This window comes from Pelobates fuscus, chromosome 12 (assembly GCF_036172605.1).
Source record: "Pelobates fuscus isolate aPelFus1 chromosome 12, aPelFus1.pri, whole genome shotgun sequence".
Lineage (NCBI taxonomy): Eukaryota > Metazoa > Chordata > Amphibia > Anura > Pelobatidae > Pelobates > Pelobates fuscus.
The window spans coordinates 46504564-46530929 of record NC_086328.1 but is presented as its reverse complement, the minus strand read 5'-3'; the positions used below and the strand labels follow the sequence as shown (position 1 = coordinate 46530929).

The 26366-nt window shown below is 40.5% G+C and overlaps 1 protein-coding gene across 1 annotated transcript in view; it reads right to left on the bottom strand.

Moving 5' to 3' along the window:
- ZNF423 (zinc finger protein 423) overlaps positions 1 to 12033 on the bottom strand; it is a 245850-nt gene extending 233817 nt beyond the window's left edge. Inside the window, exon 1 of the mRNA XM_063437907.1 lies at positions 9468 to 12033. Coding sequence (XP_063293977.1) covers positions 9468 to 9507 — 40 coding nt within the window. The 5' untranslated portion in view covers positions 9508 to 12033. The remainder of the gene's footprint in view (positions 1 to 9467) is intronic.
- Positions 12034 to 26366: the final 14333 nt, after the last annotated feature.

Genomic DNA, 26366 nt, shown 5'->3' with positions numbered 1-26366 from the left:
TTACTTATCCAATAAACTACTGTATAATTTATGTGATAGGCTTGTATACCATAAACAAGAATGAAGGGGGTGGGGCCTGACAGCTGAGCAGAGCAGACCTCAGACACTGCAGCTCCTGCAAATACCAGCAAATATTGCTGAATAACTACAGACAAAAGCTAACAATCGACATATATTGCTCATTAGGTGGACAGGTACAACACAGTGCCCATGAAGATACCAAACAAGTGGACTTTCACAAGAGAAATACCTGATCTGTATCTGTGGCCTACAAGCCCTGGTTGGAGGGGCAGCCGATCTCCCATTTCGGAGCTGAGTGGCCACTGACAGTATCGAGCAGGTGTCCCGCCCCACCTATCTCCGCCAGACAGGGGGTGATCCCGGTCCACTCCTGAGAAGCTACCCTGACCTAACAGGAGCACGGGGTGAAACCATAAGAGCAAGCATGCAACACAGCGACTCACCCATAATGGTGTGTTCCACCAGCCTTAATGTTACGGTACCTACTGTCAGTATGCTTCAAACCGCCACACAGCAGTTGAGTGATCCCACACCTCAAGTATCGCCACCAAGACCCAGGCGGGAACCCTTGGCTCTGGCAGTGAAGGAGGCCCCAAAATAGCAGCAGAGCCAGATACCTGGCAGCGCAGAGGCAAGAACCAACACAGTCCAAAACTGGGACTTATAGGGAGCCTAATGTACCGCCGGGAATCCCGATCTTGAGAAATGACCAGGTCCGCCGGATTGTATATGGGCTCAGAGGCCTCAAGGATGATTGCAGTTCCAGCACCATGTTATGTCCTCAGAGGGCATATGTTAATTGGGCTCCTGGACTGAGCTATTAAGAGCTTTAGGCCATTCACCTTTCTATTACATGGCCTACAAAGAGGAGCTATACGTGTTTAAGATTTATTTGCTGTGCATACTTTCACTGCCGACTTTAGCTTAATTGTCTAGTTATCCTCATCTTTCTGTCATATATGACCAATATGGGGGCATTCTCTGGAAATTAATCAGCTCCGTTTAATGTGGTTTTGTGCGTGATTTTATTTACCAAAAAATGTGCAGATTCATAGGCATGCTCATATTAAAGTATTTGTCAATTCTCCTGTCCATAAGAGATGCCATGTTTAACACTGTACTGTTTTCCCCATGCACAACAAAAATAAAGAATTAAAAAAAAAAAAGAATGAAAATGCAGCAGGTTTAAGAACTATAAATGTAAGGGTTTTTTTAAAAAAAAAAAAAAAGAAATTTCCTTTTGCATAAGGTTTTAATGCTATATAATGCATTTAAAAAAAATGTGTGAGGTCAATGCTTGCCAATCATGTAGCTTTAATGTTAAATTAACAGAATATTTTTGCCAGCTGTTACAGTAAAAATAATGGTATAGTCTAATCTATATCAACCCTTATATTGAAGAAGGGTCCAATATTGCATATCCAGGGGTATACGGCCTTTAGAAAAAGTGGCTCTGAAAAAAATTTGACAATGGGAGGAGGCACAGGGGCCCAGCCTCAGTTAATTAGTCATTTACAAGCAACACTACATATAAGTTCAATAATGGATAACGAGAGCAAAAGCAAGATGGCTACCATATATAGGCATTCTGCCTGAAATATTCATATATGAGAAAATTGCAAGTATGTGTTTCAAAAGAAATAACGATTTCTCTTTAAGAAGAATCTCCTTCATTTGTCTAATTTGGGAGTCCAAATTACTTCATTTCACAGAGATCTTAACAAGATTAACTATCTTCCATTGTTCAATAATCTGTAGGTCCATCTGGAGAGATGGTTACCATTCAATATCTCTATAATGGGTAGAGTAAACTGACTAAAAATTATATTTCCCAAGATCCTTTACCTCTTCGGATAACTTCCTATTTCACCAGTGACCTTAGATTTGAAGAGATTTCGCGACCATGTGTCTAGAATTGTTTGGGTTTTTATGCTCATCCGAAGTGGCATTTTGCCCCATCTTGGAAGGTGTACTGGGAGTTCCTGATCTTCATATGTTTTATAGATTGGCTCAGACTGGCCAGATTCTGAAATGGAGCACACCTGCAGAAGAAAACTGTTGAGCAGATATTGAACATGCCGTCAGCTCCTACTTTATTTGTCGATGCTCTCTTGGCTTCAGCTCCCGAAGAGGACATGTAATACGCTTCTTCCTTGTATGGTCTATTCGTCCCATTTACAGAAACAAAGAGCATTCAGGGATTGTTTGACCTCACGTTGACACTAGTGATGACACCTACTGTTGTAACCCGGTTTTCCACACACACTATGGTGTTGGCCCTGATATATTCAGATGGTGATGGAGACATTCTTTTGTTGATGTTGGAATTTTTCTGTGGGAAGGTTGACTCCATCTATGACCACTCATATTAAAAAATACACTTTACAACTACAAGAATTTATATATCTTACAGCAATCAGTGATTTTCTTTGGAGTACTTTTGCAGGACCTCAGTTCCAGCCTCGAATACATTTGAGTGCAATTTTAAATTTAGATTTAGCGAAAAGGGCTCTGTTTTGCATTTTCACTCATCTAGAATGCTACAGGAAAATCTAAATATCAAGGACTATGGGAAAAAAGATATTGGTCGAGAATTTGAGGAAACCTGTAATGATGTAATCAACTTCAGCTATTTTAAAAAGCGTAAAATTCCATCTATACAGTGTGCTAGCAGTTTTGCTAGAAAAATGTATAGGTGTGGAGAAAAATCTACTTAAAAATATATTTTTTCTCTACTATAACTTCTCAGCAGACACACAATGTCGAGGAATGAGAGATCACACACAACTGAATGGTCCTCTCTCTAAAATCAAACTCACTTACCCTGCATTGAGGCTCTGCCATAGAATTTGTACAGAGGTATAGGCTATACTTGGCTCGTTGCTGAAAAATATCTCCACCAACGTAGGAAATACTGCTGAAGAAGATTCATTTAATCTGCATGATGGTGGAAACCACAAAGTTGTGCAACAATCTGAGTGTGCACAAAAATATGTGGCACCCATGGATATAATTTCTATCAATGAACGTTGGGGGCTAGTGCTATTTAATGAAGACTATGGGAGGGTGGGGTAAGGCTGTGTTTTGGCATTTTATTTTATTGTTGATTTTATGAGCAGATCCCTGAGGAAGTTCTCACCAAAGAACAAAATGCGTAGGACCTATTTCAGCATTTGTTACACTTTTTATTTATTCTTTATACATCTATATATGCCAATAAAATACTTTTGTACCTTTGGTTTTTTTAACAACTGTAGTTCCTGAGACTGGTTTCTACATTGGCCCCAAAGAGGGAGTTACACCCCTTACTACCTCAGAGGAGGCATTTTCAAGGTTATATTGTCACATGGAATTTGTGAGTGCAACCAGAAAGTATTCTGTTCTTCTATTATACATGCAGTGAGCACATGATACATGCAGTGTGCACATGATTAGTCTTATGTATATGGTTTAGAGAATATCAGCTGGATCCCATTTATTTTTAGCTATATTCGAAAATTTCTATCACTGTCTACTAATTCCTAGGTGTGAGGGTCTGATGAAGTATTGAACTACATTCACATATCAGTGTGACAATGCAAACAAGTTTGCTTTAATTCTGTCCCAACTCATATTTTGGCTACCTCTAATATTCTTCAATCTCTACTTTTGTTCTGTTCCTACCATACTTTCATTTATACTATGTTTCTACTTACTTTCTATAACTATGTTTCTCAGTATACACATTGCACTGTGTTAATTTTTTTTTCAATTTCCTTTTTTTTATATATATATGCATATTTAAAAGTGGCAAATTTGCCCATAAACTGTGCACATTACGCATTTACCATGACACAATATCTTGATGTAAAAATGCATATCGCTGCCGTAATGGCATCTCAAATATGTATGTCAATCGATGCACAATAAAAATAAAGAATTAATACAAAAAAAAAACAGTGGCAAATTTGAAAGGGAAATAATAAAAAAAAATGTGGTGGTTATAAAAGGAAAGGGAATATTGATTGTGCGTGATTTTTTTCACAACAGAGGATATCATCATTTAATAGTCATTCACTTCATTATGTCTCTATTATATGAGGCTCTGTAATTGGATACTTTGTTAACTAATATGTATTTTCTCTTTGTTAATGTGCTGTAACCCCAAAACCACCTTAGTAAAACTTGCAAAACAATCTAAAAGGACATAAAATAGAAAATAAAAGTACAAGAATATAATTTTACAGTCACTCTGCAGAGATGTAGACAGAATAAATCACTGGCAGGGAATGAATGAGGGTTTTATGAGCTAAATTTAGCTTTTCATTGTTTTGAAATGCAAAACAAACATTGGTACCAAAAAAACATGTTGCTATAAGTGAAAGGATTATTATAAAAGATTTTTTTTGCGCAAAAACTTTATCCTCACTGAAAGGAATATGTAACTAGTCCGAAAAACGTAAATTTGTCCTTTTAAATAAGATGCAAAATAAATGTTTTGGAGCATTTAAGTTAATTAAAATGTGAAGAGCCCCATTTCACGGTGGACCGATCAAAAAAGCATGTTAATATAAACCATCACAACAGACCCTGCTGCAGTTTGCTCTAAAATAACCTTACTATAAAATTACAGAATTTGTTATTTATTCATATGATTTTTCATAAATAAAATAAATGTTTTCACTGCATCACCTCCTTTTTCATTATGGGCATAAATGTTCAAACATTTCCATGGCAACAGGGTACCACCCCGGTACGAAAAAAAAGAGCCTTTCTGAACTCTATGGACAAAATAAAATCATGGCACCTGTTAGATGCGCAAAAAAAAAAAAAAAATAATGTAATGAACAAAAGAAGATAATCTGAAATGAATATGAAATACGTATGCTTACTTTCCATTACAGAAACTTTTTCTTTAGAAAAAAAGTCTTTGTTTTCTTTAATTTAATTTCCGTTATATATTTTCACAATTGGCCTTTACTGCTGAGCTAGATTCTAGTCTCTGCTTTAAATTGGTTTAGCGCTTAAGTTAACAAGGATCCAACACACTGAAAGTTCCGGAATTTCACCAGTCTGAAGAGAACAGTTACCAAGTTTCTGTCTGTGAAGATGGTTAAAGGTCACATAATCTATAGAGCTTTCTGGCAGTTTATAACTTGCCTCCAGTCATACAGCCAATGATTTTAATTGAGTTATCTTTAGTTGGGCCAACATGTCATGGTTATAGAAAATAGCAGCTTCGCTTTCTGAGCAAATTACTTCTTCAAATTACTTGAAAATTACTTTTGTGTCTTTATGTATTCTGGTTGAAAAGGCAAAGGAGGGCAAAAAAAACTCTAATTATCTACTACATTCTCCAACTTAAGTCGGTTGTCAATCACTGACAGAATACAGAATTTCTCACACAATGCGCAATTTATGTTTACATAATCTCTATTCACCTACCAAGAAAATTTGGAGGCATCCAACAGATGTCGGGCATCTTGTAGGATATTTTAATGGACCACCATTTTGTTTTGTGGTAATATGAATTACCAATATTCACAACAGAGCCTGCTGCACTTTGCTTTTAAAACCCTTATAATAATTTATTATTATTAAATATATGCATACAAATTATCTGCATCTCTACCCCCTATCTAGTATATAAATACTAGGCTCAAAACTTTTTTTTGTAAATATAGCGGAGTCATACCACTTTTCCAACTAAAGGAGTTTGGCCCAAATTTTACAATTTGGTTTTCAAGTCACAACAATTCACTAGTTAGTAGACTCTAAATTGCAAAAAAAAAAAAAAAAAAGAAATTAATCCCCCTAGTCAATTTAATTACAGCAGGGAAAATAGGTTTCACCCGAGTTGTCTAATTGAAATCCAGAAAAATATGTGCAATATTGATTAATAAATAGGTTTAAAAAAATATATATCTATGATCAAAATTATTTTCCAACAGATCTGTTTTGATCTAGTTGGATGTTTAAGGTTATTGTCTTAACTGTTAATGGAAGTTTTTACCTGTATTTATTTATTGTAATGGCAAGAACCACCTGTGTTCAAGCAACTTGGCCAATGGCAGAAAAAAAAAAACAACCCTTAAAACAGGTTGATAAAGGTCCGAAATTAAGGAGCTGCACAAATTTAGGAGATATGCATATTGATGTAAAAGGTTTTTCAGCAAAAAAAAATGGTTATCAATACTGTACTATAGAGATATGCAATACATTATACAGACTACTATTTCTTAAATAAAAAATTTGACTGGTTGTGTGTGAACTAATTTTTAATTTTCTGAATATAAAAACTTCAGTTTAGCTGAGAACCAGCATAAGATGTTTTAGAAAGGGGCTGTCTAGGCCTGTGAATGACATGAATTGAGTACACAAATGCGCAAATACAGATGGCACTACACAAGTAATTCAGTTCAGTAATGATGATGGTCAAGCAACATATGAAGACAACAGTGTTATCACAAGATTCTTTGAATCCTTTGAGTGCCAAGTTTCTGCATGTCAATGGCACTCAGATGGTGTCTAATGTGTGTGTAATACCCCACTAAAATGTGAATCTGTAGAGTGGCAAAATATGACATCACGGGGTCAGTGTCATCACAAGTTAAAATAGTTCTAAAGGAATAGCTAGCCAAACAGAATGCTCCATTTTCTAGTTATCTCCTTCACAACCAAAACATAACGGCAATTACAGCAAATGCTCGTTTGTGTTGGCTTTAAATGTGACCTTGTGAGTGGAATACACAATCCATGTATGTACCTATCGTATTATTTCCGAAACAAAAAAATGCTTGTTATATAAATAACGTTAACAACCAACAACACTCTGCTATACATCATTGTTGGAATGGCTTGGTTTCCATATTATTTCAATAAAATAGAAGTAAATTTTTGTGCAAATACCAACATCACTAGTAAGAAGGCAGCACGCATACTACACACCAAAACACAAAATTGACATAAAACAATAATTGACAAATGAGAACTTTCACAGATAACGGGACAGAACTTTTTGAGGATAATTGAACCAATGATTATCAAATTCCATGTTAATGGTCAAGAGTTTACAATATTATGGTCCAACTTCAAAACTGACATTATCATTGATATACCTATAAAGGCACTCCAGAGCAATGAGTCCAAACAACCTAAACAATAACATCCAATGAAAAGATAACAACAGGTTCCTTATTAATAATAATCTCCCTTCTCTAAAAGCAACTGAGTTGAAGTAAGATGCAAATATGAAAGTGTGTACAAGTTAAATGTAGTGCTAAGTAGGTGATTATTTTTAATCATACATTCAATTAATAAACATTGTAATAAACAGAGAAAAATAAAGTTTTCTGCATAAATTGACAAAAACACAGCACACAGTGTAAAAAAAAAAAATACACTTTATAATCGAGGAAGGTCATCACTGGAGATTAAACACTAAGCTTAATTACAAAACATATTTTGGCCAACTACTGGATGATCATCAGGGTCGACAGTCACTTTGTGGTGACTTGTATAATAAAACTATGATCTATTTAACCCCTTAAAGACACAACTTCTGTAATAAAAGGGAATCATGACGGTATATTTCCGTCATGTGTCCTTAAGGGATTAAAAAAATTAATTAGCACATAGCACAGGGCTCAAAATTTTTATTTGCCACTAGCAACTGGCGAGTGAAAATGAAAATCATTATTATGGCCTGTTTAGTAGCATAGGACTACAAATTTTAATCCCTGGTATTGCGATAGATAGATAGATAGATAGATAGATAGATAGATAGATAATTACATCATTTGCCTGTTATATCAAAGGATAGATCATATTTTGAAATCCCATATAGCACAGTGTGACGTCACACCATGCAAAAAATCATGTTGCACAGTGTGACTTGACATTGTGAATCTATCAATCTTCGCGTAGTAAGTACTGAGCTGTCTGAGACGGAAGATAGTCACACTCCCAGAAGGAAGCTGTAAATCAGAGGAAAAGTAAAGAACTAATGACGGCAGACACAAACTGTGGCGTCTTACAGGAGGTGATTCCCATTAATCCCAGGCAGCCTAGTTTATGAATGTTCCAGTGCATAACTAAGCAGTAAGCAATCAGGCTTACAAGTATGTACGTGAGTGTTTCTGTGTGTCTGTCTGTCTGCATGTATTTGTGCGCATACGTGTCTGTGTATTTTGTGTTTCACAGGAATTGGAATGGCGGGGGAAATCTTAAAAATAAAATATATTCAAAAAAATCTATGAATAAATAATGCATATATGAAAAAAGAAATAGATGACTTTCGATCTTGTGGTTTTAATGATGTCTCAAGAACCATTTGATAACATAATATTCCCATATTAAACACACCAATATTATACAGGTATATATATAGTAATGCCCAAAGTATCTACATCTCATATGTATGCAATATTTACAAAGAATATGGACGAATTCGAGCAGATCTGAGGGGTAGAATGATACTATCAAATTCTTTGACTCCCCAACACTAAAACTTCCCTTTCTTAGTTCCCTCCACATATTTTGGATAAACCTGAATGATTTATCAAACCAGATGTTGCACCCACTTTATTACACAAACCCCCTCCCTCAACCAAAATATGGATTTGTGTAGATCACATATAATAGCTCAAACCAAAGTGAATCGTTTATACCAAATACAATTACGAATGATTGTTAGATAGAGAGAAGTATTGGTCAACAATTGTCCCCTGAGCAATCTCCAGTCTACTAATTGTGACTGGTGAAGCCATTTAAATTTCCCAATTTAGCTTAAAAACCCGCTCCAATGCACAGCATGTAAGTAAAGAAGCAATCCGTGCGTACGATACACAGTACTCGTTACCATGTGAAGAGATGCAGGTATTGTTTACGGTGCGGTCTCTTTCCAACCCACGTGTCTACTCCCCTAGACCGAAAGCATTTCAGTGGAAGGATACAGGCCGGAACTACGGTTCGCGCATCATGCTAGGACTTCCTCGGAGCCTAAACTGTATTCTACAAAGTGCTAGCTAAACCATCCCACAGCAAACTCCTGAATATACTACAACGAATGGCTACGGAAACAGCTCTACACAGTGTAACTTTCATAGGCAATCTGTGTGCAATCATAAAAAAATATATATACGCATAAACATCATGGCAAAAATATATTTATTTACACCAGTGGTTCCAAATGGGATTTTAGTGGCAGCCTATGTAGCAATCAGTTACAAACCATGTAGCAATCAGTGTCTTTTCCTATTCGAAAATTGATCACTGCAAGGGTTAATACTGTAAACTAGGAATGGCTAACCTTGGCACTCTATATGTTTCTGGACTACGTTTCCCATGATGCTCAGTCAGCCTTGGTGCCAAGGTTAGCCATAACGGATTTCGAGGGCCAGATAGCTATCATAGAGAACTAAGGGTTACATGCTTAGAGTATATTAGAGGAGTTAGCAGTCCCTTACCTTTCACCGAACGTGGCTTGGCCTGTTTCCTCCTGGACATCTCCACAGCTCCTCAAAGCTAACCCCCCTTTTCACTTCAAAACACTCCCCCCCCCCAAAAAAAATATTGTCCAAGAACCGTATTAATTCTAGGCTCAGGTTTACTGTGTGCTGTCTCCTCTTTCACAGATACCTGCGGCTGGATCCCTCTTGCAAACTCTCCCCCCTCTTTTTCTTTTCACTTATTGTGTTAAAGTTCCTATTGTGTGGGATTCTTGCTCCCTTGGGTGCAGAGGGGGTTGGGAAGAGGAGGGAGGAGCAGTTATACCCCCTACCCCAAGCCCTTGGGGTAGCCACACACACAAAAAAAAGTGTTGCTGGAAAAAAAATAGGATAAATTCTATAGCCTGGGGGGAATGAGTGATAATCAAATTAGTCACTTTAATAAATAATGGGAGGGATATTTTTATGGACAGGAGGCTATCTAGCTAGCAGGTTAAGAGGTGCTTTTCCTAATATCTGCACCACTATCAAACACAATGCCTAGCTCCTTTTCAGATCTTCTAAATACTAAATATCCTGGACTGGAAATGTGGGCAAATAAATTCTTCTAGTCTAGTAGGTCAAATAAACCCAATGCTTCACTTGGATATTCACCCTTGATGTACTTGGACAATATACTATGAGGTACTATATTCTCTTTGGGGATGATGCTTTATAGTTTGTATGTAACCTGGCAGAATTTATTTTAGGGGAGATTACAGTCCCAGCCTCTTTACTAATACTTCAAGGTAATACTCTTCAACTTCAAATATTTTAGGGTTAAATACTGCACCCCCTTACAAATGCATACTATGTTTTTGTATCAAATAGAATTTTGCAAATCCTATCTTCTAGGCAGTCGCTTTCCTTTCCTTCCAAAATACCAGAGGCAATAAATACACAGACTATGCTGTCTTCTATCGCTCCTGATCAGTGTAATATGTACAAGGCTCTTTAAATCTCCACTAATAATACAGATAATATATAATTATATATATACAGATAATTTCTCGCACTAGCCTCTCTATATATAGCCTTACTTCCCCTGGATGGAAGTCTAGCGATTCTAACTCTCACTGTCTCTTTTCCTCTTTGGGTCTAATTACTACCCCTTCTTTCCTGCTAGAGGTAAGAAAATATATTTACCCCCCTTACTCTACTAAGGCCAGTCTATTGCCCTCTGTCTGTCCGGAATATGACTTCTTGCCCCCTTATCCTGTTTTTGCTATTTCTGCCCCCAGCCTTTCTGTTTGCCCCTGCCTGGGTCTGAATAGGGGGGATACAAGATAATATTCGCTCCTTTTTGCTTTGCCCTTGCCCTAGTATAGGGTACAATTAACCCCTTCTATCCTGCCAAGGGTAGCAGCTCTTCTTGCCCAGGGCAATACACTGCTTAGGCAAGTATACAGCTATCTTCCCTCTTTAGGGTAATATTTCTGCCCCTAGTCTTTTTCTGCAGTAATAACAGTGTCCCTCTCTCCCACTCCCTTGGGATATTATTTTACCCTTTTAACACGTTTAGATTAATACTCTCCTACTCAACCCCTCTCTCTCTCTGCCCTGCTTGGGCTAAAATCGATGTATTTATCTCACTGTACCGGGGTGCTATTCTGACTCTTGCCTTTCCTGTCCGGGGTACTATCTTTCCCCTTGTTTCCTGCCTGGGTCTGGGGTACTATCCTTCCCCTTGTCTCCTGCCTGGGGTAGTATCCTGTCCCTTCCTGGTGTACTATTCTGCCCCTATATCTCCTGTCTGGGGTACTATCCTTCCCCTTGTCTCCTGCCTGGGGTAGTATCCTGTCCCTTCCTGGTGTACTATTCTGCCCCTATATCTCCTGTCTGGGGTACTATCTTTCCCCTTGTCTCCTGCCTGGGGTAGTATCCTGTCCCTTCCTGGTGTACTATTCTGCCCCTATATCTCCTGTCTGGGGTACTATCTTGCCTTACCCTCCTAACTGGTGTACTATCTTACCCTTATCCCTCTGCCTGGGGTACTATTTGCCCCTTTCACTACTGCCTAGAGTAATATCCTGCCCTGTTTTCCTTCTTGGAGTACTCTGTTGCCCCTCTCTCCTGCCTGCGGTAATATCTGCCCCTGTCCCCTTGCTTGGGACGCTATCTGCCCCTGTCCGGGGTACTATCTGCCCCTCTCAGCCCTGCCTGGGAGAGGATCCCTGCCCCCGGTGCTGGGGAGCTCAGTGTCCCTCCGGTCGGTCCCCGGTTCCCGGTCCAGCTGCCGCCGGTGTGTCCCGTGCTCTGGCGCCGCTAGCTGCCCCCATGCGCCGCGGTGAAGCCGCCGCAGCCTGCCCGGTTCCCTATCTCATGCCGCCCGGCCGGCTGGCTGCTCTTTGTCCCGGCTCTCTCCCCTCCTGCTCTCGCTGCTGCTGCTGGGGCTGCACTGCAGACACACATAATAAAGCCAGGCTGGGCTGGGGATGGAGCGGAGTCCCAGCAGGGGGATGTGAGGAGTGGAGTCCCGGCGGGGGAGCGCTCTGATCCCGCAGGGAGCCCCCGCACAGCCTGGGCTCAATCAGACGGTGAGAGAGACAACAGCACCGAGCCCTGGACAGCGCTGGAAATACAGGCAGAGGGAGGAGGGGGAGGGGGCGGAGCTGGGGAGGACAGGGAAAGGAAGGGGGGCCGGGCACTGAGAGCAGATACAATGTAATCTGAGCCTAGAACACTGCTAATATTATTATCATTATTAGAACCTCACTGCTCTATTGAGAAACAATAGATGCAGCAAAACTGTACACATCCAAACCATGGGGACATAACAAGGGCAGCTATATACGGAGCACACGCTGGGGGACTCCTGGTCCTAGGAGCTTGCAGTCTAATAGAATGGGATGATGTTTTTTTTTTCTTTAAAATGGAGTGAAAATATCAGATGGATGGAAGGAAGGAGCATGAAGGGAGTGGAAAAGGTAAAAATACGAGAAAGAAGATATTGGAATGTATTGCAAAGAGATAAGCTAACGTGACAAAAGGGCAGCCGTCAAAAAGTGTCAGTATGGGTTGGCAGACACATGATCGCTTAGCCTTAGATACTATACTCCAGCTGTTGTGAACTATGATCTTATGATGCTCAGCCAGCTGCATTAAGGGAAATGTAGTCCTCAACAGCTGGATGGAGAGGTGTTAATTATCAGTGAGAAAGGCAAAGGATGAAAGAGGGTTACTAGGGATGACAGCAAGGTGCATGGCTTAACTTGGAGATAGGGGCAGATACGCAGAGTGGATGTAATAACGGAGGTATGGATGAACACAAGAAGTGTAAGAAAGTACAAAATGTGTGACAGATGAATGAAAGAGGGGTAAGGAGGGAGGGGCAAGGAAGGAATGGTCTGGGAAATCTTCTAGTAGGCTTTCAGAAAGAGAAAACTAAGAGTGGGACTAAGAAAGTAGGAGGAAAGGTGAGACGATATAATAAGCAAGTAAATCATGTGGATTACAGTGGACAATGAATAAATAATGCTAAAACAATCTCACAGTCTACATAACTGCCATTTTATTTAATCAGGGAAACTTTATCAATGTTGAAAGCATATCTATTTTTTTTTTTATTTAATCTTTATTGAATTTTTTTTTTGATAGATTATTAAAAGACAAACATATCACATAGCCGAGCAAGATGCCACAGAAAAAAAAGGCATTTTAACCCGGAAATAACATACAATACCTTACAAACAACAGCTAAGACATAAAATATCAATTTACAATATTAAATTCAATAATAGCAGAAAATAAGCATAACCGCATCTACATAGAGAGACAAAGATGGGCTATAGCTTACAAACAAGACACACACAATTGGTCTTACATAGGATAAAAATAAAAAAAAAGAAGAGTCAAATTACCCGTAAGTAAAGTTATTTTAGTATTTACTAAAGGATCAGAGAGATCATAAGAAGCTATCCTAATCTTATTTTCATCCCAGCTTGGCAGAAATTGACATACATATTACCCGAATTCCGGCCCGTTACCAGTCTGTAATGTCTACAATAAATTTAGAATAAAACTCACAAAGTCCCTCATTAGGGAAGTTATTACTCAAGAGTAAGCCCTTCTCCATCTCAAGTTGGTATAATAGTTGTGCTTTAAGTTAGCCTTTATTTGGGATCTCCGTATTTTTCCAAAATCTAGCAATTAGAATTTTAGTTGCCATTAAGCAATGGACCATCATCAATTCTAAATTACCCTGTATTTCTAAGCCAAAAAGACGGAGTAGTGCAAAACCGCTTTAAACTCAGGACGTATACCTCCAATTCTAAAAATAAGATCAAATATGATATTCCATAGAGGTTTAATTCTGGGACAAGTCCACCAAATATGGAGTAAGGTCCCTTATGGATGGAAGCACCATCCAACAATTTGGGGGGTTAGAGATGGATATTTTAGAAAGTCTTAAAGGGACCAAATTGTAACGAGAATATACCCCTACACGCAGGATCCAGCTAAACAGAAGACAACACAGAGGAGAGATACGTCTACCGGACCTTAGAATGGCCGGACTCGACGTATATGAGAGGAGACAGAGTCAGGAACGATCCGAGGTCAAGGGCACAAAGAGACAGCGTAAACTAGGACTAGCCGGGGTCTGGTACACAGTAAACAGCAAGCAGGCAAACAGAACAGATAAGGATAAAGCAAAAACGAAGTCAGAATACAAAGCCAAGGTCAAATAAGGAGGAACACAACTGAACACCACAAGCGCTAAAGGGAACTGTAACAGAAACCACGATAGGGCAAGGAACTAAGGGAAAAAGGTAAGTTTAAATAGCTTCTTAAATAACGTGATTGGCTCCTGTCATATCCACACCCCCAAAAGGTAAGTGTATGGGGAGTGTGGTATGACAGGGGCCAATGGGAGCCTTTTGTCAATTTAGGCTCCCACTGTCTCTTTAAGAGCGCGCCCGAGACTCGCGGCGCGCTCTTAGATTCAGGCGGGACACGTGACCGCTTCTCGCGGTCACTGCCCGCCTTCCATTTGAAGCTGTCGGATGAGCCGCGCGCGGCTCGTGCAGCAGCATGACCGCGCGCGGCTCGAAGAGAGGACCGCGGCCGGCCCTCGGATAAGGTAAGTAACGCTACACAAATATCATCTAAACAAAAGTTTTGTGAAAGTCTCAAGGATATTCAGGTTATGTATATGTTTCCTTGTCAACAGAAATGCTTTACACCAGGTATTATAGGGAATGGAGATACCCAAGTCTTCTTCTCATTTAGTTAAAGCATTAGGTATATCCGGGACCCCCGTGAGTTTTATCAAATCTATCGCAAGAGAGAATACCTTCTTTACATCTAAGCCTGAAAAGATCTTCCTGAACAGGTTACCGTTATCAACAGCTAAAGAAATAATATGGTCTTTAAGAAAACTCTTAAGACGTAGATAATTAAATATTTCTTTAAAGGGTAAATCTAACTCCATCCTAAGAGCTTCAAAACTTTTCAAGTGTTGACCAATATAAAGATCTTTTATCTTATAGTTACAATTTTTATACCAATGCCGTAAATTTATCTCTAACATAAACTGTTCTAAAGAGCGTATAGTAAGATTCTCATAAAGTTTTTTCCTAATTTTCAAGATATTTTTTAGATATGACCATTCTTTGAGTGTTTGAGATAGGGACAGAGTGGAGAGGACTGAGATGTCATGCAGATCTTTATTTTGGCTTACTTCCCTCCACAAAAGGAGCTCCAGATTATCCAGACCAATTCTGGCTGATTCAATTTTGTACCAGGCTTGCTTTCTTGAGTCACTTATTTGTAAATGGGAAGCATGAACCAACATATTAGCCTGATAAATTTGCATAATCAGGGGGTATCCCAATCCACCCTGTTGGGTCTTCCTAGATAAAGTATACGTGTTAATTCTAGGACGTTTCCCTTTCCATATATATGATGTAATACTACTTTGGATCATATTCAGCCAAAAGCGGGAGATCGAGAAGGGAAGCATTCTAAAAAGGTAGGCCCATTTGGGGATTATATAAGCTTTGATAGTATTTATCCTTCCCTACCAAGAGATCTCATGAACTCTCCATTCTTTCAATAAGGCATTGGTCTCTTTTAGTAATTTCAGAAAATTTATTTCCATAGTCCGCGTTATATCCGCGGGAATAATCAACCTCAAATAATTGATCTCTTTATTCGTCCATTTGAAATCAAAAACGCTTTTTAAAAGCGCTAGGTTATCTGTTTTAATATTGACATCCATAGCTACTGTTTTATTCAAATTTAAACTATAATTAGATATCCTGCTATAGTTGTCAAATTCTTGCATTAGATACGGGAGAGAGCTGAGGGGATCAGTAATAGAAATTAAAATATCGTCCGCGTATAAACACAGCTTCCAAACATCCTCCTGAGCTCCCATACCCTTAATCCGTGAGTTAAGTCTGATATTGTTCGCCAGTGGTTCTATAGACAAGACATAAAGTAAGGGGGAGAGGGGACAGCCCTGTCTTGTCCCATTGGAGATACAGAACCACTCTGAACATGAGTCATGGGCTACAATTCGGGCAGTAGGATTCGAATATAAAGCAGCTACAGCAGTCAAGAACCACCCTTCAAAGCCAAACTGAAAAAGATTTCTCTTCATGAACTCCCACCCGACCCTGTCGAAAGCTTTCTCAGCATCCACCGACAGGGTCAGGAGAGGAGTTCCTTCCTGTCTGGCCCAATCCAATAGGTCGAGCACCCTGCGAGTATTATTGGAAGAATAGCGTCCCGTTATAAACCCTATCTGATCATCATGAATCAGAGATGGTAGGACCCTTTTCAGCAGTTCGGCCAATATTGCAGCATAAAGTTTGGCATCTACATTGACCAAAGAAATAGGGCGATAATTGGTCACATCAGAGGGCGTTTTTCCCTGTTTCAAAATTGGAGTGATATGTGCCCTTAGTAACTCAGGAGATGCCGAACCTTTAGACGCCATTTCGTTAAAGGTATCAGTTAGAAGCGGAATTAATTGTTTTCTAAAAATCTTAAAGAAAAGGTTCGTATAGCCATCCGGGCCCGGAGCTTTATTGTTTACAAGTTTATTAATTGCTGCTTCTACTTCACTCTGAGAAATAATTTTATTCAACATTGCCTTCTGATCGTGGGACAATTCCGGTAACTTAGAGTTTTTCAAGTAGATCTCCATCTAAGCTATGTCAGGAGATGTATTCAAATTATATAAGCTCACATAAAAATATCTGAATTTTTCAGCAATTTCGTCTGGCTTGTAAATACAATTGTTTCCATCTACCAATTTAGAAATCTTTTGATCAGCCACTCTTTTTTTTTACTTATTTGATAGTATAGAATCAACTCTATTATTCTTATAATAGTATTTAATATTGAGCTTATTAATGTTGCTCTCTATCCTAATCTTAATGTGAGCATTAATTTTTTCTTGACAGTGCTTTATAGATAGAGCTCTCTGATCGGAATAAGATTGTTTGTTGGCTTTAGAGAGATTGTAAAATTATATATATAGATCGGAGAAAGTGTTATTTAAGTTATTTTTCTGCTGGCTTGCTAGTTTGATCCAATATCCTCTGATGACTGCTTTGCAAGAACACCAAAGACATCCTTTAGAGATCTCGTCAGATGAATTTTCTTTAATAAATAGATCAATTAAGTTATCTATATGATCGATATTAGCTTTATTTTTTAATAAGTAGTCCGCAAGTCTCCATATCAGAGGAGATCTAGTATTGGTCATCACCAGCTCAGCAATTATCATATCGTGATCAGACCAAGTATTTTCAACAATAGAGATTGAGGAGATCGCCTTGACTAAATCTAAATTACCTAAGATCAGATCTATCCTAGCACCCGAACTATGGGGAATAGACCTATGCGTATAGTTCTTTTCATTAGGATGGAAAAGTCTCCAACAATCGTATAACTTCGCTTTCTTTATTGTCCTACTAAGTGATGCCGTTTCAGGGATTTGTCTATCTGCTGATTCTTTGACAATTGTTTGTCCAATAAAGTGTCGCATATACAGTTAAAATCACCTGCGATTAAAATTCGGCCTTTTTTAACCTGTTCCAGCAACCTCAAAATTTTACTCAGGGTTTTAATCGAATCTTTATTGGGTAAGTACACTTAACTAGTGTGTAGTCCAAGCCATTTAATTGCCCCACTAAAATGATAAACCTCCCTTCCGGGTCAGAATGGCTATAATAGCATTCAAAGGAAACTTCTTTAGAAAAGATTATAGAAACCCCACATTTTTTTTGTCCCTGTAAGGTGGCAGAGTAGATAGTCGGATAGTTCTTATAAGACCACAGTTTTTTAAACTCCCCCATCCAATGGGTTTCCAAAACCAATTTGTATTTTCTGAGTAATAAGAGTATTATACAAGTAACCTCTTTTGATGGGAGAGTTAAGGCCTTGGGCATTAATAGAAATCACTCTGACCATGAGTTGTTCTATTTAAACCTATTCTGTCCTTTATAGGGCTCTTTGATCAAAACCTCCTCATGTAAGACCAATTGAAGACAAACCACACCAACAAATACCACATATATTCAGTCATATCTACAAAATAGCCTGGAAAACAACAAGAATCTTCCAGGAACTGGGAATCGTACATATTCCCACAGGGAGGGTCGTAGATTTACGGAGGGTCATGTAACAGCGAGGCAATGAGAGAAGGAGGAGAGAGAAAGAAAAAAAAAAAAGGAAACACGTTTCCTCCCTTTCAACATTATTTCTCCCTTTCTTTCTCTCTTTCCCTTCTCTCCCCTTGCCAAACAGAGAATACAATTTTTATCCAACTCTAATAAGTGGAGTATTTATAATTGATATACAGGGAGTGCAGAATTATTAGGCAAATTAGTATTTTGACCACATCATCCTCTTTATGCATGTTGTCTTACTCCAAGCTGTATAGGCTCAAAAGCCTACTACCAATTAAGCATATTAGGTGATGTGCATCTCTGTAATGAGAAGGGGTGTGGTCTAATGACATCAACACCCTATATCAGGTGTGCATAATTATTAGGCAACTTCCTTTCCTTTGGCAAAATGGGTCAAAAGAAGGACTTGACAGGCTCAGAAAAGTAAAAAATAGTGAGATATCTTGCAGAGGGATGCAGCACTCTTAAAATTGCAAAGCTTCTGAAGCGTGATCATCGAACAATCAAGCGTTTCATTGAAAATAGTCAACCGGGTCGCAAGAAGCGTGTGGAGAAACCAAGGAGCAAAATAACTGCCCATGAACTGAGAAAAGTCAAGCGTGCAGCTGCCAAGATGCCACTTGCCACCAGTTTGGACATATTTCAGAGCTGCAACATCACTGGAGTGCCCAAAAGCACAAGGTGTGCAATACTCAGAGACATGGCCAAGGTAAGAAAGGCTGAAAGACGACCACCACTGAACAAGACACACAAGCTGAAACGTCAAGACTGGGCCAAGAAATATCTCAAGACTGATTTTTCTAAGGTTTTATGGACTGATGAAATGAGAGTGAGTCTTGATGGGCCAGATGGATGGGCCCGTGGCTGGATTGGTAAAGGGCAGAGAGCTCCAGTCCGAATCAGACGCCAGCAAGGTGGAGGTGGAGTACTGGTTTGGGCTGGTATCATCAAAGATGAGCTTGTGGGGCCTTTTCGGGTTGAGGATGGAGTCAAGCTCAACTCCCAGTCCTACTGCCAGTTTCTGGAAGACACCTTCTTCAAGCAGTGGTACAGGAAGAAGTCTGCATCCTTCAAGAAAAACATGATTTTCATGCAGGACAATGCTCCATCACACGTGTCCAAGTACTCCACAGCGTGGCTGGCAAGAAAGGGTATAAAAGAACACTGATTTGTTTTTGTTATGTTTTTGAATGTCAGAAATGTATATTTGTGAATGTTGAGATGTTATATTGGTTTCACTGGTAAAAATAAATAATTGAAATGGGTATATATTTGTTTTTTGTTAAGTTGCCTAATAATTATGCACAGTAATAGTCACCTGCACACACAGATATCCCCCCTAAAATAGCTATAACTAAAAACAAACTAAAACCTACTTCCAAAAATATTCAGCTTTGATATTAATTAGTTTTTTGGGTTCATTGAGAACATGGTTGTTGTTCAATAATAAAATGAATCCTCAAAAATACAACTTGCCTAATAATTCTGCACTCCCTGTAATATAGAATTTGTCATAGTAGATGAATCTCATATCAAAAGAAGATGAATTCACTCAACATAACCATGCCACTCGTGAATATGAGTCCAAAATAATAAACACAGTGTTAGTAGAGATTTTATACTCCACCATTGAAAACTATAACTTGTTGAAAGCATATCTAATTCATGTTTTATAAATCTTTTATAAATTATTGGCCTTGATCATGCGTAGATTCCAAAAATCTAAGGTGGAAATCAGCCTTGTTAAACTGATCCACACATTCAAAGTTTATACAATCTTTGTCTACACGTTTTCATGTTAAAGCAACTCTCCTGGGACCATAACAACTTTATTGGAATTAAATTGTTCCAGTCCCTGGATGCCAGTATACTCAAACAGTTTATCTCCAAAGGTCTCAAATAATCCAGCACTTAATTTCTCTACACATACCAATGCAGGCAATAATCATAAGAATTAAATCCAACATATACTTTGTTAGTGGTACTAAATATCTCTAAAAAAATTTTTTTTAAAAATACATAAACCGAAATGTTCATAGTGCAACTATTGTATGGTAGTGGAGGGGAAAAAAAGCTCTTTTTGGAACCACTCTTTAGCATTAGGGTCAACAATCTCCAATTCAGATACTGTCAGGGTACCTGTGGTCTCTACCTCCGAAAGAGGTAGAGACTTAGCTGTTCCTCCATCCAGACGGTCTGATGGCTCCCTTCCCCACGGTCTATCCGGTCATGCTAGGCCGGCCGCGAAGGAGTGACTGCCTTTTACAGCATCTAGGCAGGAAGTAGTCATCAGGACACTCCCCCGGAACGACCTGTCAGTCAATTGCTGCAGGACCAATCAAGACGCCTCGGAGGCGTGGTTACTGCTCTGAACAGGGTATTTAACAGAGCTTCTTTCATTAGCTCATTGCCCTGTCGTGGTTCTAGCTTGTTCTAGTCACTCAGTGCTTGTGTATTCTATTATCCCTTTTGGTTTTGACCCGGCTTGTTTACCTTACTCTGCTTATCTCTGTTACCCTTGATTCGGCTTGTCTCTCGCTTACCTGTCTTCTGTTACCCTCGACCTCGGCTTGTCTTTGACCATTCTATACTGTACTACTTACGTTAGTCCGGCCATTCTAAGGTCCGGTATACGTATCTGGCTACTGTTTGTACTCTGCGTGTTGGATCCCTGTCCCGATCCTGACATTACGACAGGGCCAATGGATCCTGCAAGTACAAACAGTAAGCTGGCTGCTCCTGATCCTAGGTTTGAAGCCATGGATCACAGAATGGATCAGATGGCGCTTGCGCTACAGGCTCTATTAGCTTGTGCCAATAACCCACCAGAGGAGATACGTAATACCCCTGTTTCTCCTGTCGGTTCAGGTCTAGAGGTAGCCACAGTGGGTGCTTCTTCTCACATTACCCCCCCAGTACGCTATGGTGGGGCTCCTGAGAAGTGTCGTGGTTTTTTAAACCAAATTAGTATCCACTTTGAATTGCAACCTCGCTCTTATCCTACAGATAGGGCAAAAGTAGGATTTATTATCACCCTACTCATTGAGAAAGCTCTGAGATGGGCCAACCCACTATGGGAGAACGATAACCCATTAGTTTATAACTATAACGCATTTGTAGCTGCTTTTAGAAGAACATTTGACCCTCCAGGTAGAAAGGTTAATGCAGCCAGATTACTGTTGCGCCTGAGACAGGAGAACCGAACACTGGTGGATTATGCACTAGAGTTCAGGTCTCTGGCGGCAGAAATCAAGTGGAATGAGCAGGCGTATATGGATGTATTTTTGAATGGCCTATCTGATGTAATCCTTGATGAGGTTGCTACCAGAGAACTCCCTGAGAATTTAGAGGATTTAATTTCGTTCATCTCTCGTATAGATGAACGTCTAAGAGAGAGACAGAACACTCGAGAGAGGAACCAGAGACCTTCTTTTAGGTTAGCTCCCGCTTTTCCAAGTCCTGACTCCACGATATCTTTGCTTACTGAACCTATGCAGATAGGGTATACCCGCCTCTCTGAGGAGGAAAGACAGCACAGGAGAAGAGAGGGTTTGTGTATGTATTGTGGGGCCAAGGGTCATTTACTCTCGAACTGTTCTAACCGCCCGGGAAACGCTCGCACCTAAGTCTCTCTAGAGGACAGGCCTTGGGTGTTTCTATTTTGTCCTCTACTCCTAATTATAAAGATCACAGGCTTCTGCTACCAGTTTCCTTAACTTGGGGGAAGGAAGTAGTAAGGGCTATGGCTTTGATAGATTCCGGTGCTGCTGAGAATTTTATCGACCAAGCCTTTGCTAGTAAGAACAATTTCCCATCCCAGCTAACGGAGACACCTTTGGCCGTTGAGGCCATAGATGGTAGACCACTACTAGACCCTGTTATCTTTCGTGAGACCATACCCATTGATTTAAATGTTGGTATCCTACACGTGGAGAATTTATCTCTTATGCTCATTTCGTCTCCTTCCGTTCCCATAGTTCTGGGGTACCCATGGTTGAAAAAACATAACCCTATTATCGATTGGGAGTTAGGAGAGATACTCTCGTGGGGCCAGGGCTGCCAGGATCGGTGTTTGTGCAAGGTTTCTCCATTAGCTAATATTAACATACCGGAGAATCCTACTCAGTCCACAGAAAGACAAATACCAGACCTTTACCTAGACTTAAGGGCAGTGTTTGACAAGAAGAATGCCGATTCTTTGCCTCCACACAGGTCATTTGACTGTAAGATTAAGCTTCTACCCGGCACTATGCCTCCGAGGGGCCATGTATATCCTTTGTCTGTTCAGGAAAACTCGGTTCTAGAGGAGTATATTCGTGAGAATTTAGAAAAGGGATTCATCAGGAGGTCTTCTTCTCCGGCCGGGGCTGGGTTCTTTTTCATTATGAAGAAGGATGGCACGCTGAGACCATGTATCGATTACCGAGGCTTGAATAAAATAACTGTCAGAAATGCCTATCCTATCCCACTGATTACCGAGTTATTTGATCGTCTTAAGGGCTCCAAAATCTTCACCAAGTTAGATCTCAGAGGGGCTTACAATTTGGTGAGAATCCAGCAAGGTCACGAGTGGATGACGGCATTCAATACCCGGTATGGCCATTACGAATACACTGTTATGCCATTTGGACTATGCAATGCGCCTGCAGTATTTCAAGATTTGATTAATGAGGTACTTAGGGAGTTTCAGCATGATTGTGTTATTGTTTACCTGGACGACATACTAATACACTCTAAGGAGATTGAGACTCACCATAGACAGGTCAGAAAGGTATTACACAAGCTGCTGCAACATGGTCTATATTGCAAATTGGAGAAGTGCAGTTTTGATCAGTCTCAGGTAGACTTTCTTGGATACGTGATTTCTGGGGATGGTTTTAAAATGGATCCTGTAAAACTCCAATCTATTTTAGACTGGCCCTTGCCCAAAGGACTCAAAGCTATCCAAAGGTTTATTGGTTTTTCCAACTACTATAGGCGCTTCATTAAAGGATACTCCTCTATCATTGCGCCTATTACCAATATGACCAAACAAGGGGCTGATACTAAGTTCTGGTCTAAGGAAGCTCTTGGTGCTTTCAAGACTCTCAAGGAACTTTTTGCCTCGGCTCCCATTCTAGTCCATCCTGATACGACTCTGCCTTTCTTGCTTGAGGTCGATGCCTCTGAGACAGGAGTTGGGGCTGTTCTGTCTCAAAGGTTAGGGGTGGATAAACCGTTACACCCTTGTGGTTTCTTCTCTAAGAAATTTTCTGGGCCTGAGAGCAGATATGACATCGGGGAAAGGGAACTGTTAGCAGTCATTAAAGCCTTAAAGGAGTGGAGACATTTGTTGGAGGGGACCCTACACCCTATTACGATTTTGACGGACCACAAAAACTTGTCCTATATTGGGGAGGCTAAGCGCTTATCCTCTAGACAAGCTCGTTGGTCCTTATTCCTGACTCACTTCAATTATGTACTGACTTACAGACCTGGTTCTAAAAACTCTAAAGCCGATGCATTATCTCGCCAATATGAACCTTCTACTGTACCTGAACCAGTTCTTTCTTCTATAGTTCCGAAATGCAATATCATTGCTAATACGAATCTCAGGATTCATTCTCCATTACTGGCCGAGATCATTAAGTTGCAACATCTAGCACCTAAACAGACTCCTGCGGGTCGTCATTTCGTTCCTCCTGCTCTTCAACTGGAACTTTTACAGTGTTTACATAATAGCAAGATGGCGGGACATCCTGGTATTCGCAAAACTTACGCGTTGATCTCTAAGGACTTCTGGTGGCCTGCTTTACGGAGGGATATTGAGGAGTTCATCGCTGCATGTGAAGTTTGTACTAAAACCAAACAACCCCATACGCTTCCATGTGGATTCCTGCACCCCTTGGAGGTTCCAGAAAAACCATGGTCCTGTTTGGCCATGGACTTTATTGTCGATCTACCTATCTCTAAAAGACAGACTGTTATCCTCACCGTGGTTGACAGGTTTACTAAGATGGCACACTTCATTCCCCTGCCTAAACTCCCGTCTTCTCCCGAATTGGCAGAGATATTCGCTAAGGAGATTTTTCGCCTACATGGGATACCCTCTCAAATTGTATCGGACAGAGGCTCCCAATTTGTTTCCCGCTTTTGGAGGTCCTTCTGCTCTCAACTTGGTATTAAATTAAACTTTTCTTCTGCCTATCATCCTCAGTCTAACGGAGCTGCTGAACGTACCAACCAGAAAATTGAACAATATTTACGATGCTTTGTTTCTGAACACCAGGATGATTGGGTCGGTTTGATTCCTTGGGCGGAGTTTGCACACAACAATCTCGTTTGCGATTCTACTCATTCAAGCCCCTTCTTCATGAATTATGGTTTTCATCCGTCTATTCTTCCTTCGGATTCTCCTTCCCAGGGGGTGCCGTCGGTTGATGTTCATGTTGCCAATTTGAGGAAGTTGTGGGATCAAACTCGACAAATCCTTGTGCACAACTCTATGTTGGTTAAGAAACACGCTGATAAACGTAGAAGGGCGGCTCCGGTCTTTGTTCCAGGTGATAGGGTATGGCTGAGCACGAGGAACATCCGTTTAAAAGTGCCATCCATGAAGTTCGCTCCTCGTTATATTGGACCCTACAGGGTGCTGACCCGTATCAATCCAGTTGCGTATCGTTTAGCTCTTCCTAATACCTTACGCATCCCGAACTCGTTTCACGTTTCATTGCTGAAACCACTCATATGTAACAGATTTTCCTCCACAATAGCCCCTCCTCGCTCCATTCAGGTGGAGGGTCAGGAGGAGTATGAGGTTAACTCTATTATTGATTCTCGAATCTCCCGGGGGAGAGTACAATATCTGGTTGATTGGAAGGGATATGGTCCTGAGGAGAGGAGTTGGGTACCTCAGGAGGATGTTCATGCTCCCCGTCTCCGCAGGGCGTATCACTCTCGCTTCCCATCTCGTCCCGGTTCATTCCGCCCGGTGGGCGTATCTGAGAGGGGGGGTACTGTCAGGGTACCTGTGGTCTCTACCTCCGAAAGAGGTAGAGACTTAGCTGTTCCTCCATCCAGACGGTCTGATGGCTCCCTTCCCCACGGTCTATCCGGTCATGCTAGGCCGGCCGCGAAGGAGTGACTGCCTTTTACAGCATCTAGGCAGGAAGTAGTCATCAGGACACTCCCCCGGAACGACCTGTCAGTCAATTGCTGCAGGACCAATCAAGACGCCTCGGAGGCGTGGTTACTGCTCTGAACAGGGTATTTAACAGAGCTTCTTTCATTAGCTCATTGCCCTGTCGTGGTTCTAGCTTGTTCTAGTCACTCAGTGCTTGTGTATTCTATTATCCCTTTTGGTTTTGACCCGGCTTGTTTACCTTACTCTGCTTATCTCTGTTACCCTTGATTCGGCTTGTCTCTCGCTTACCTGTCTTCTGTTACCCTCGACCTCGGCTTGTCTTTGACCATTCTATACTGTACTACTTACGTTAGTCCGGCCATTCTAAGGTCCGGTATACGTATCTGGCTACTGTTTGTACTCTGCGTGTTGGATCCCTGTCCCGATCCTGACAGATACTTATTAAACTTATATTAAAATCAATCAATAATTAATATCAGGGGCAGACTGAGAACCCTCAGGGTCCCCGGGCAAAATAAATCAAAGGCCCCCTTACAGGCCCCACCCATGCACCGCAGCAAGCCCCACCCTTGTCCCGCCTCCAGCCACACCCTACACAATCTTTAGACACAAGGAACAAAAGTGCAATAAGTTCTAAACAAGTGCAATATAATTAACAAATGCAGAAAATAAAATGTGCAAAATAAATAACAATAATCCCCTCAAGACCCCAGTAGAGACTACAATTGAGGGCTAATGGGCCATGGAGGGGGGTCTTTCTAGCAGAGGCTATCTCAGCGTCCATTAGATAGCCTCTGTTAGAAACAGTCGCCTCCAGGCCCCAGTGTAGACTACAATTGAAGGCTAATGGGCCATGGAGGGGGGTCTTTCTAGCAGAGGCTATCTCAGTGTCCTTTAAAGAGTGTGTTAGAAAGAATCTCCTCCAGGCCCCATTAGAGACTACAATGGAGTCTAATGGGGCCTGGAAGGGGTCTCTCCAACACTCTGGTTCCTTTTCACAATGTAGCAACACAACATAGCTCGCTGATACCTAGGCCAAGTTGGCTTCTCTTACCTTAATTACTGTTGCTGGCTGGCAGTCTATGGGCTTTATGGCTGGCTGTGGCTTGCTGG